Genomic DNA, 12392 nt, shown 5'->3' on the forward strand with positions numbered 1-12392 from the left:
CATTTCACATCGTTACATAATGATAGACATTACAATTTGAAAGACAAACCTACAAAAAAAGTAAGGTACAACATAGAGTTATTATAAAATATATGATAAGGCATAAAATATGATATTATAGTTTAGTGATGTTTATGGAAATTACATTAATTTACTCATATCTTAAATAATCTTAATCAGGGACGGATCTACGTGAGAACTAACGAGTTCACGTGAAATTTGGGCAAACTCATTATATATATTACGAAATCTAGTAAATCTCGATAAATTTAACACTAGACACAAATATTACTGTACTCCTTCCGTCTTAAAATAAGTGTTACCTTAGCAACAAATATTTTCCGAAAATAAATGGCAGCTTAGGAATTCAAAATAAAAATTCACAAATATTTTCAATTATGCCCTTAGCATTAAAAAAGTAATTCTTTTTTATATTGCTCAATTATCAAAAACCATATAATAAATAAAAGTAATTGAGTAACTTCACATTATATTTATTAATTTGATTAATGACATGATAAGGTGATACTTATTTTGAGACGAAAGGAATATGAGTTAAGGTTCATATGGCAACTAGTAACTAAAAATTCTACATCCCCTCTAATCTTAATTAACTTTACTTATTTATTTATTTATATATATTATGATAAGCAAAGTCCTAAATGGATCAGACTAGTGTCACCTAGATTAACACAAAATCTTTGTGTTAATCAAATCTTTGGCTTCTTCATCTCTTTTGCTTTGAATGTACTCATTCCACTTAAACCTATCACCAAATCCAAATCCAAATCCCTCAACAATCCCACTAGTTCTGACCATTACACTTCACCTTCCAATTCTTCAACCCCATTAATATTTCATTCAGCATCATTAGACAAAAATAGAATCTTGATTATCTATCTCTTAATATTTCTTTATATTATCTATCTCTTAACCCTTTTAGTTTCTTGATATTCCACTTAGCATTATTAGCAAAAAAAAAAAAAAAAATCCAATCTTGATTGGTTCTAGAAATTGGATTGTTATTAGTACTTCTCTATATTAATATCATTTCTTGATATTCCACTTAGCATTATTAGAAAAAAAATCCAATCTTGATTGGTTTTAGAAATTGGGGTTGTTCTTAATATTTCTCTATATTATCTATCTTCTAACCCTTTTAGTTTCTTGATATTTCACTTACCATTGTTAGCAACAAAAAATGCAATCTTGATTGATTCTAGAAATTGGCTTGTTAGTAGTGTTTCTCTATACTAATATCATTTCTTGATATTTCACTTAACATTATTAGAAAAAAATCCAATCTTGATTGGTTGTAGAAATTGGGGTTGTTAATAAGATCCAAAAATAGAATATATCATATGGTGGAGACTGTAACATCATCATTTTGGTGGCGTTGGGCTCAACCCCACCACCCCCATAGATGTATTCCAGTAATTTTCACAACCCACAAAGCTATAATCACTTCACTATGGATCACTTTCTTGATAACCATTTTTTGGTGGCAAATGGATGCTACTACTGGAATCTTGATTTTCCGGCGAGTTTTTCCGGTTAGGGAGTTGCCTAAGTTCAGGCCAGTGGCATTTAACTTGACAGACTTTGGTGGTGTTGGTGATGGTGTTACTGTTAATACAAAGGCATTTGAGAGGGCTATATTGGAAATTAGCAAACTTGGGAAGAAAGGTGGAGGGCAGCTTAATGTGCCACCTGGTTATTGGCTAACGGCGCCGTTTAATCTTACTAGTCATATGACTCTTTTCCTTGCTGAGGGTGCTGTTATATTGGGTGTTGATGTAAGTCTTACTTAAGCATTAGAAGTTTTGATCTTGCTCAATGAACTGTGAAAGTTGCTTTTTTGATATTTTACTAATTGTGTACCTCATTGTTCCCATTTATGCTACTTGTATGTGGTTTCTTCTTTGATTGTTTGGTTGGCTTTGCTTAGACCTGTGAGTTTCACATAGTGCTAATTGTTTAGGGGTCATTTGGTAACGTGTATAAGAGTAGTACTGAATAGGTGTATTAGTAATGCTGAGATTAGTTATGTTGGGATTAGTTATAGACTGTTTGGTTTGTTGTATTCACTCATATGGATCTTTTGCTTTCATTGTGCCGTATCTGTATGTATTCAGATAGCTTATAGGTACCTTACGTTAACTTCCTTATAGTTTATTAATTTTTAGGTCTATCTCGTCCCTTATTAACACCTCAAATCATTATGGCATCACACTTATGTAGGACGTGATCAAACCATTTTTTATGTTGTCTAATCTTTGTAACACCGCACATCCAATTTTGCAACACTCATTTTGTGGATGTTTTTCACCTTAGAGACTCAACACTGAAGGGGAGCTTGTCTCCGTGTGACTTATAGGTCACGTGCTCGAGCCATGGATTCAGCCCCTGACACCCCCCTTTGGGCTTGAGGTGGTGTAGTCCTTCCCCGGACCTTGCATGAACGCGGGATACTTCGTGCACCCGGCTGCCCCTTTTAGAGATTCAATATACAGTCTCGGTTTTACAGCCGTTTTATGGAACTTGCTTTTCACTTTTGTTGGCATCATCCTATCGCGTGCTACTTCTATAGCACGCGTCCATTTCAACAATTCTATTTTAATTATTTGTTACGTCTTGTTCTATCGTACGGTTATCCTAAAAGGCTCGAACATAGAGCCTAGCTACCTTCCTTTCTCAATTTTTATCAGCAAAATGGCTTTACGATCTAAAATTTTGAAGCCTCCTAGACTCATAGCCTTGTCCTTGGAGGTTGTTATACATTAGATATCTAAATTCCTGGGTGTTATATTATGCTCTCTTTCTTATAAGTTAGATTGCACAACACGTTGGTTTGTATTCCTCGAGCATCTCGTGTAGCATGCATTCTGCTAGGAGTGAGAGCTTTGAGAAGACTCTCCTAAGTACACAATAGGAATTCTTTACCCAAAAAAAAAAAATATTAGGCCTACTAGTTTAACTTAAGAATTATCCATGTACTTGTCAGTTCCGAACAGTGTTGTGTAGGGAACATTTTTGTGCGGAAACAGTTTTGCCTGCAAAGTTCAGTTTGGACAGGTATTTATAATTTGCAAAAGGAAAGTGGACTACATTTTTTTCATTACATTTGCATTTTTCTGCCACCTCATGGAAATATTGTTCTCTCACAATTGTTTTCTTGACGATCAAAATAACTTGATAATGTCTCATCTGAAACATGAGTATACCTCCCTTAATTGAAGCCTTTTTTTTCTTCCTCTTTTTAGTAGGGAACTAACAGAAGCTATTTTATTTCTGTATTTGTATTTGTATTTGTATTTGTATATTTGGCATTCAACAGGATGAGAAGTACTGGCCTCTCATGCCTCCCTTACCTTCATATGGATATGGAAGAGAGCATCGTGGACCCCGCTATGGAAGTTTAATCCATGGCCAAAAACTCAAAGATGTGATAATTACAGGTGTTTTTTTGACTCTGACCTCAGTTTGAAATTCTTCTACTCACCATGAGCTTCACAAAAACAGCACAATGTTTTAAAATTTTGAAGTCCTTGGTTTATACTTCCTCCGTCCAGTATATGTGAAGGTATTTGACTAGACACGAAGTTTAAGAATGAAATGAAGATTTTTTAAACTTGAGGTCTAAAATAATCATCTCATTAAGTTTAAAGTTAAATTGTTATTAAATATAGAAAGATGTTCTTCTTTGTGGGATTGACTAAAAAGGAAAGAGTGTCAAAATGGGACGGAGGGAGTATGTCGTTTATTTGTATCCTTTGATAATTTCTTACTATCACTGTTGTTTTTGCTGAAAATTGAATTTATCTGTTTTTGAGGTAATTAAGTAATGCAAATCATTGAGATTGTTCATTTGACAATCCATGTATGATTCAATTGTCATAGTTTGACGGTGCTTAGTCAATAAATGCTCCATAAGCACTGGGAATGGGAATTATTGTCTATTAAATAAAGGGAACCTAGTGGAGAAAGAGATGATCCAAAATTTTCTTGGTGCCATAAAATATAAAGTTTTGTTTTCTTATTAATATTATCTTCATAAAATTTCAGAGATATTTGGCAAACAAAACTTAACCACTTTATTCATGGTTGCTTAGTTGATTCTTCCTTCACACATTCATCGATATTCTTTATAAGATGTACTGCATGTTTCTTAAAGGTCCAGTAATGATAAAGGCAACTTGAACCTACTACATGCTCAAAATAACTTAAACAGATTTTCAAGATGGGATATTAGTACTTTTAGTCCCTCAAATATTAAGAAATTCTAATTTCGATCCTTGTGATTTTTGATTAAGCACATTTAACCTTCAATTAATTGACATGTGCACTTTTGAGCCCTAAACAGTGAATGTTCATAAATAGCGAATTGTAACGTGCTAGACCATATAATTGATAGACATTATGTTGAATTTATATTGTTACTCCATATTTAAGGGTGCTATAGTCTAAAAATACTCTAAATATCACATATTTCATATATAAAGGGACCAAAAGTACACATTCTAGTTAATCAAAGGTTAAATATGCTCAACCAAATATTATAAGGACCAAAATCAGAATTCATCAGTAATTGAGGACTAAAAGTAGAATTGCCCCTTTTCTAGATTGAAGTATTCTGAATGTTTGTGAAAGTATACAGGAACAACTGCTGGATCTAATTATGCATATGTTGTTATACCGTTAACAGGGCATAATGGTACCATTAATGGGCAGGGTCAAGCATGGTGGAAGAAATTCCGGTCGAAGCTTCTTAACCATACGAGAGGACCGCTCGTGCAGATCATGTGGTCTACTGACATACTAATCTCAAATATAACTTTACAAGACTCTCCCTTTTGGACACTCCATCCGTACGACTGCAAGAATGTAACAATCAGGAATGTTACAATCCTGGCACCCATTGCTGGGGCTCCAAATACTGATGGCATTGATCCAGGTAAGTCTTCGATAGGTTCAGTTTTTTTTGATAAATGAATCTTGAGCTAGCCTTACGTTCTAAATTTTCTGAGTTTACCAGTGTTGTTCTTTTCCTGACATGGTTGGGTCATCTGTGAACAACAACAACAACAACAACAACCCAGTGAAATCCCACATCGTGTCTGGGGAGGGTAGAGTGTACGCAGACCTTACTCCTACCAAGGTAGGACGGCTGTTTCCGAAAGACCCTCGGCTCAATAAAAGCATAAAAAGAAGTCAGATAAGGTTAAAAGATTCGGATAAGAGATTCAAAGCGATATGGAAATGAAATAATGCAAGCGACACAGATAACACAAGATAATGAAAGCACAGGAAATAACAGATAATAGCAGAAATCGGAACAGATAACACAGGATAATCAAAGCACAGGAAATAACAGATAATAACAGAAATCAGAGCACAAGAAATTATATTGCAATAATGCGACTACTAATAAGAACGGATAACGAGACTATCTACTAGCCTTCTACCCTAATTTGAGTCCTCCAAACCCTCCTATCTAAGGTCATGTCCTCGGTAAGTTGTAGTTGCGCCATGTCGTGTCTAATTACCTCTCCCCAATACTTCTTCGGTCTACCCCTACCTCGTCTGAAACCATCCATGGCCAACCTCTCACACCTCCGCACTGGGGCATCTGTGTCTCTCCTCTTCACATGCCCAAACCATCTCAATCTCGCTTCTCGCATCTTGTCTTCCACTGAGGCCACCCCTACCTTATCCCGAATATCCTCATTCCTAATCCTGTCACTCCTGGTGTGGCCACACATCCATCTCGGCAACTTTCATCTTTTGAACGTGAGAGATCTTAAGTGGCCAACACTCCGCCCCATACAGCATAGTCGGTCTAACCACCACTTTGTAGAACTTGCCCTTAAGTTTTGGTGGCACCTTCTTGTCACATAGCACTCCGGAAGCAAGCCTCCATTTCATCCACCCTGCCCCAATACGATGTGTGACATCATCGTCAATCTTCCCGCTGCCTTGCACAATAGACCCAAGGTACTTGAAACCACTTTTCTTCTGGATGGCCTGGGTACCAAGCCTTACTTCCAAGTCAGCCTCCTGAGGTGCTTCACTGAACTTACACTCCAAGTACTCTGTCTTGGTCCTACTCAGCTTAGACTCCAGAGTATGTCTCCAACACTCCAGCTTAGCGTTAACTCCGCTACGAGTCTCGTCAATCAGGACTATGTCGTCTGCGAAAAGCATACACCATTACATTTTAGACTCAAGTTTTGTAAACTTTTGGCTTTAAAGATTTCTGGCTCTTTAATCAAACCAATAAGGCTGAACATTGACAGTTCATTAAACTTTCCTCTAAATTTCATTTAGACACTCGAACTGCGGCCTGTTCCAATTGAGCTCCTAGACACATGGTAAAGTGTTCCTATTAGACACTTCCGGCTCATATTTTGGAAAAATTTCTGCACATGTTCTCAAGTGTCCATTACAAAGATAAGTTAATTACATAAAATATGCCTCCTCCTCTTATTATACACATCAACATCAATGGGAAAAGACTTGACATTTTACAGCTTATTGAGGCTAATGCGTATAACTAAAGGAGGTGACATACTTTAGGTGGCTAACTTATCTACGTAATGGACGCTTGAGAACATGCATAGAAGCTTTTTCAAAATTTTGAATCAGAAGTGTCTAATAGGAACACGTTATCAATATTCAGGTGTTCAATCAGAAAAGCTATAGTTCGAGTGTCTAATGAAATATACTGACAAGTTTAAGAGGTTATCGATGTATTCAGTTAATCAATAATGAGCAAGGAAATATACCAGAAAATTACTTGTCACTTGATAGCCGTGCTGCTGGTTTTTGAACTTTGGTTAAGCAGCTCAAGTTTTGACATATTAATTTGCTGTATTTCTTTGTTCATATATGATCCTTTTTAGCAACAAAATTTAAGTTCTGGACAGGGTTTTCTGAAATGCGATGATTCTGATGTTGCATCACTGTAAAGGGCTCTGATATCCACTCTCTACTTTTTTATTTCTTATTTACTGTTGCCAGAGTCACTTAGTATTAGCTTCTAATGTGTTTTAATGGAGTGAACAGATTCCTGTGAAGATGTGTTGATAGAGAACTGTTACATCAGCGTTGGTGATGATGGCATCGCAATAAAGAGTGGATGGGATCAGTATGGAATTGCTTATGGACGACCTTCGAAGAATATACTCATTCGGAACCTTGTCATTCGTTCCAATGTCAGGTGAGGTCTCCATATAGGCACGTGCATTTACATTTCTTTTCACGACTGGATGTTTCCGACAACAATTGCATCTCGGGGTGTTATAGATGTTCAAGAAATCAAATCCTTTTTTTCTTTTTCTTACATTTTAGCAAATGTTAGTTGAGCATTGACAGTTCAGCCGCTTGTTGGTGAAGAGGCATAACCTATTTTTGGTTAATGATTGTTTTACTAAAGTTCCACAATTATTTTTGGACGGAAGTTTAGTTGACTGATTGAATGACTGATAGATACCATTTTAATGAAAAAATGGCAGCAATTCACGGTAGAAAATGACAAAATCCTTATGTTCAGAAGTAGGTTCAAAATAGTTCCTAAAGTATGCTCCGAACAGTTTTGGTCGTTTAAGTTTTGCCAAAAGTTAAAACTTTTGATCTCCATTAGATATTTAACGAATTCTGTCCGATAGATTTGACGGGAACTGTGCAAAAAAAAAAAAGGATTAGCAGGAAGTCACATTTGGAGGTACAATGTAACATTTCGTCTCTTTCTAGGGTTTATTGCAGTTTTTTTGGTGCAAATTCTACTATTTTTGGTCTATTATTTGGTGTCTAGTACAGTTTATTTTGTTGTAGTTTCTTCTAGGATTTGATGGGACTTTCCTACTGTTTTTGATTAAATCTTCTTTTTACAGTTCCCCTTCAAATCAAACACACAGTTCATTAAATATTTTGAGGGACCAAAGTGTCAGCTTTTGACAAACTTAGAGGACCAATACTGTTCAGAGCATACTTTATGGCCTATTTTGAACCTACTCCCAAACATAAGGGACCATTTTTGTCATTTCCTCGTAGAAACTCACTTAGTTTAACTCCCGTTATGTAACATGTTATTCCTTCAATATTTTACTAGGAACTAACTCTGACCGAGCTAAATTGCAGTGCTGGTGTATCGATAGGAAGTGAGATGTCCGGCGGAGTATCAAATGTTACTGTGGAAAACCTCTTTATCTGGAACTCGAGACGTGCTGTACGCATCAAAACAGCGCCTGGAAGAGGAGGATACGTTCGAGATATAACATACAGGAACTTGACATTCGAAAATGTTAGGGTTGGCATCGTCATCAAAACAGATTACAATGAGCACGCGGATGAGAAATTTGACCCCAAAGCTGTCCCTGTACTGGAGAACATAAGCTACACAACAATCCACGGTGAGGGAGTCCGCGTGCCTGTTCAAATCCACGGTAGTAAAGAAATTCCCGTGAAGAACGTTACTTTCAGAGATATGTCGATTGGGTTAACGTACAAGAAGAAGCATATATTCCAGTGTGCTTTCGTTCAAGGTCGTGTTATAGGGACTATCTTCCCCGCCCCTTGTAAGAATCTCGATTTATATGACGAGCAAGGACATCTGATCAGACGTTCGGATGCACAAAACGCGACAGATATAGATTATGACATTTGAAATTCATTTTCCAGGGCCATCTTTTCTTTTTATGAATACACTTTGTTGATCTCTGCATTATGCATACAGAAGGAAGTTCTTTAATGAGTTAATCCACAAATCCAATGTAAAGAGCAACTCTTTGGTTCCTTGTACAGAATGTTAGTTCCATGAATTTAATGTCTTTAACTTCTTGGTGGTACACTTGTTTGCTACTCATTATTGAATGTAGTCAAAGTTGAAATTAGATTATTTTTCTCTGGTATTCTCACCAATATCTTTAAAAGTTTAAACCTAAATTGGTTTCTCCACTATCTTGCATTTATAACAAGAAAATGAGAAAAACGATCCCTTAAAGTTGTGGTTAGATTTAAAGTAGTGTTTTAAATATGGCTTAATACATAACCAGCAGCTTAAACTTCCCAGTATATTGCATTCACTCGAACTAAACGTTATTTCAATTGAACACCTCAACTCCTATAAAGTGTTCCAATCAGACACTTTCAGTTCAAATTTTGAATTTCTATTTTGCGTATGTTCTCATTTGTGTATTGGATAGTTAACCAAGTATAATATCATCTCCTTTTATTATACGCATTCGCCTCAATAAGTTGTAAAACTCAGGCATTTTCTACTTGAGGTTGATGTGCTTAATTAAAGGAGATGATATATTTTATGTGGTTAACTTATTTACCTAATAAACGAATAAAAACACGTGCAAAAAAAATTCTAAAATTTGAACCGAAAGTGTCTAATAGGAACATTTATTAAGAATTGAGGTGTTCAATTAGAACAACGCTTAGTTCGAGTGTTTAAATGAAATATCCTGACTAGTTCAAAGGGCTAACTATGTTTTAAGCCGACAAATAATATTCTTGAGTTATTTGGTCTTTTAACTTTATAGCACTATTAGTTTTCGTTAAATTTTTTAACAAACTATATCGATTAGGTATGAGGGAAATTGTGTGTGTGTGTTTTTTTTTAACAAGAAGCACTATCTATCAAATTCTAGAAACCGTGACAAAAAAAAAATAGCACTTGACATCGAATATTGATCGAAAGTAGCAGAACTTGCACTTTCAAAAAGTTGCACCTGCCTTTAGTATAATAGACCAAAATAGCAAAAATTACAAAAGCTAAATTTCCAAATAACTAAATGCTTTTCTTCACAACTCTCATCAAAGCTCTCATCGAATCTAACAGATATTTTGTTAAATACTTGACGGAGATAAAAGGTGTTCATTTTTTACAAATTTAAAGAAATAAAATTATTCGAAAATATATTTAAAGGACTACTTTGAATCTACCCCAAACAAAAACCATTTTTCTTATTTTCTCTCTTTATAACTACCAGAACACCATCTGGCCATATATGAGTTGGATCCTTGTCAATAAATATGAAATTTTAATTTTATACAACCACATCGTTCAAAGTTTAATAAAGTCATTACTATTGCTAGTACAAAAGAAGTTTCTGAACAATCTTTTTTTTCCCTTTCCTTTTTCCTGGAAGCTATCTGTACTTATGCACGATTTTCAGATGTAGGAAGGTGCAGCGAAATTGTATAAAAAAATTATTAAGTATGGCTTGTTAAAAAATTGTCTTCTTCCCTAAAAATAAAATAAAAAGTTTTAAAAAGTTTATTTAAATATTAAAAAACACCTCTTATCCTACAATCTAGATTGTTTAAGCCTTACCGTGGCAACACTTATTTACTTTTCATTTATTTGTAACAATGTAATTTTCTTTCAATCAGATTTTGAAATTCACTGTTCTTACTAGTTCGAATTCGCATTGAATAAAATCTACTTATTAAAGATGAAAACAATTCTATTAGAAATTTATCTATTCTATTGGCTCGAACTCAAAATCCTTGATTAAAGATGAAGGTCGAATCACATTCATCCTACAATATTCATTAGCGATATATTTACTAATATTAAATCGATCTACATCAATTGACACAATCAGTAGTCAATGAAATATAATACTGTATAGTCAGTGAATTAAAAAATTTGTTTACCTACTGAGAAAACGATATGTTATATGCCTAATTAGAATTTGAATATAAGGAAATATTTTATGCATTACTTTACAAATTTTCTATGTTATTTTTGACTGATCTTCTATACAAAAAGTATTATATAATCAAAATAACAGTTGTTAATTACTATAAAACCAAAATCTCCTAACACACTCTTGTTCTATTTGTGGATAGGAAGTAGAAAGGAATAAGCTGAAGTTTAAAAAGCTATTTCTATTTGAGGGGTCGCTATTTGAAGAAGTTTCCTAGAAACATCACAAATTGTACAGCACAATCAAGATTCCACCACTTACATTTATTCAATTCAAAGAAGTATTCAATGTTGTATTCTTATACTTTATTTTCACTCCGTGTCTACATTAGGTCCCGATTAATTTGAATTTGTGTTGCATAAAGCTTGTTAAATAGGGAATGGGGAACCATTCATTATCGGGATACTTTTTCATACTTATGGCTGGAACCAGGTATGTCTGGTCAAGAGCGAAGAAATCTTAATAGGCGTTTGGCCATAGATTCCAAATATTTTAATTTTATTTGGATTTTATGGAGATGGAGTTATATTTGGTTATACTTTTTGTAAAGAATATTTGAAAGAATGTTCATGTTTGAATATACTTAAATACAACTTCAATGGTGAAAATTGAGCTAGAAAACAGGTTATAAGTTGTTCTTCATATTTGAGATACTACTTCAAGTTGGATTTACAACTTTCAAAGCCAAACACCGATCTTCAGATAAAGTAAAAAATTATCTGAAGTAACAAATATTCAACCCGCCATAATTCTTTGACGATTTCAAATATTGAATGAGTCTCCTTTATTAGTTTGTAACCAATGCCTCGTGCAACATGTGCTCACACTAAGCTATTTATAGGGATCCTATTTATAGTTAGGCACCATATTTATGATTCGACAATACGTACAAGCTTTACTTATTCTAGTTTAACAACAATCAATATTCTTCTTAAAATTATAACATTAGTGTTCATAGGAAAAATGTCCTAATTTATGCCGAACATTTGTGACTTGTCTTTTAAGATGTCCTAATTTATGCCAAACATTTGTGACTTGTCTTTTATATATCTTTCATAGATTCGTTAAAAGTTCTTATCATTATCTTTCGTTTTAAATATACTTCTCCCGCTAACAGTTTCCCAATGTTGAAAAATTGATCTGACTATATTCATATTCGGACCTTTTCAATTAATTGTTCATGGGGATGCTCTCTAATATTACATTTGCTACTGAATATGTATAATCTGTCCACTTGATATAAGACACAATTTTTAAAAAATATCAAAAAGTATATGCTAACAAAATTTATTCAAACCCATTAAATTGTTATAAAAGAATACACTTAATAATTAAAATGATTCCGGCCTAAAATACAAACAGATTTAGTAATTAAGATTTTCATCAAGCGTAAATAAATGACTAGATGAAATCATAGTAGACTTTAACTTGTTTTTTTGTCATTCCCTTAAATAAAATCAGATCCTTTATTAATGACTTTTCACGATTGATCATATCTAGCACCTAAAGGGATCTGTCCTTTTAATAATAATAAAATCAACAAGAATAACAATATTATAATTATTATTCACAGTAGACTGCTAGAGTAAAGTAAAGATAACATAAGGAGCACAAATTCGTGGAAAAAATTTAAACAATAATACTATTTAATGCTTAAAACATTTAATAAGC

At 34.1% G+C, this 12392-nt stretch overlaps 1 protein-coding gene across 1 annotated transcript; it reads left to right on the forward strand.

The window, feature by feature from the left end:
• Nucleotides 1-658: 658 nt before the first annotated feature.
• Nucleotides 659-8846, forward strand: LOC132636929 (probable polygalacturonase). The gene is made up of 5 exons (XM_060354021.1): nucleotides 659-1796; nucleotides 3338-3458; nucleotides 4706-4954; nucleotides 7066-7219; nucleotides 8140-8846. The coding sequence occupies exons 1-5, from the start codon at nucleotides 1362-1364 to the stop codon at nucleotides 8663-8665; spliced, it is 1485 nt and encodes a 494-aa protein (XP_060210004.1). The 5' UTR covers nucleotides 659-1361; the 3' UTR covers nucleotides 8666-8846.
• The last annotated feature ends 3546 nt before the right edge of the window (nucleotides 8847-12392 follow it).

This window comes from Lycium barbarum, chromosome 4, assembly GCF_019175385.1.
Source record: "Lycium barbarum isolate Lr01 chromosome 4, ASM1917538v2, whole genome shotgun sequence".
NCBI lineage: Eukaryota > Viridiplantae > Streptophyta > Magnoliopsida > Solanales > Solanaceae > Lycium > Lycium barbarum.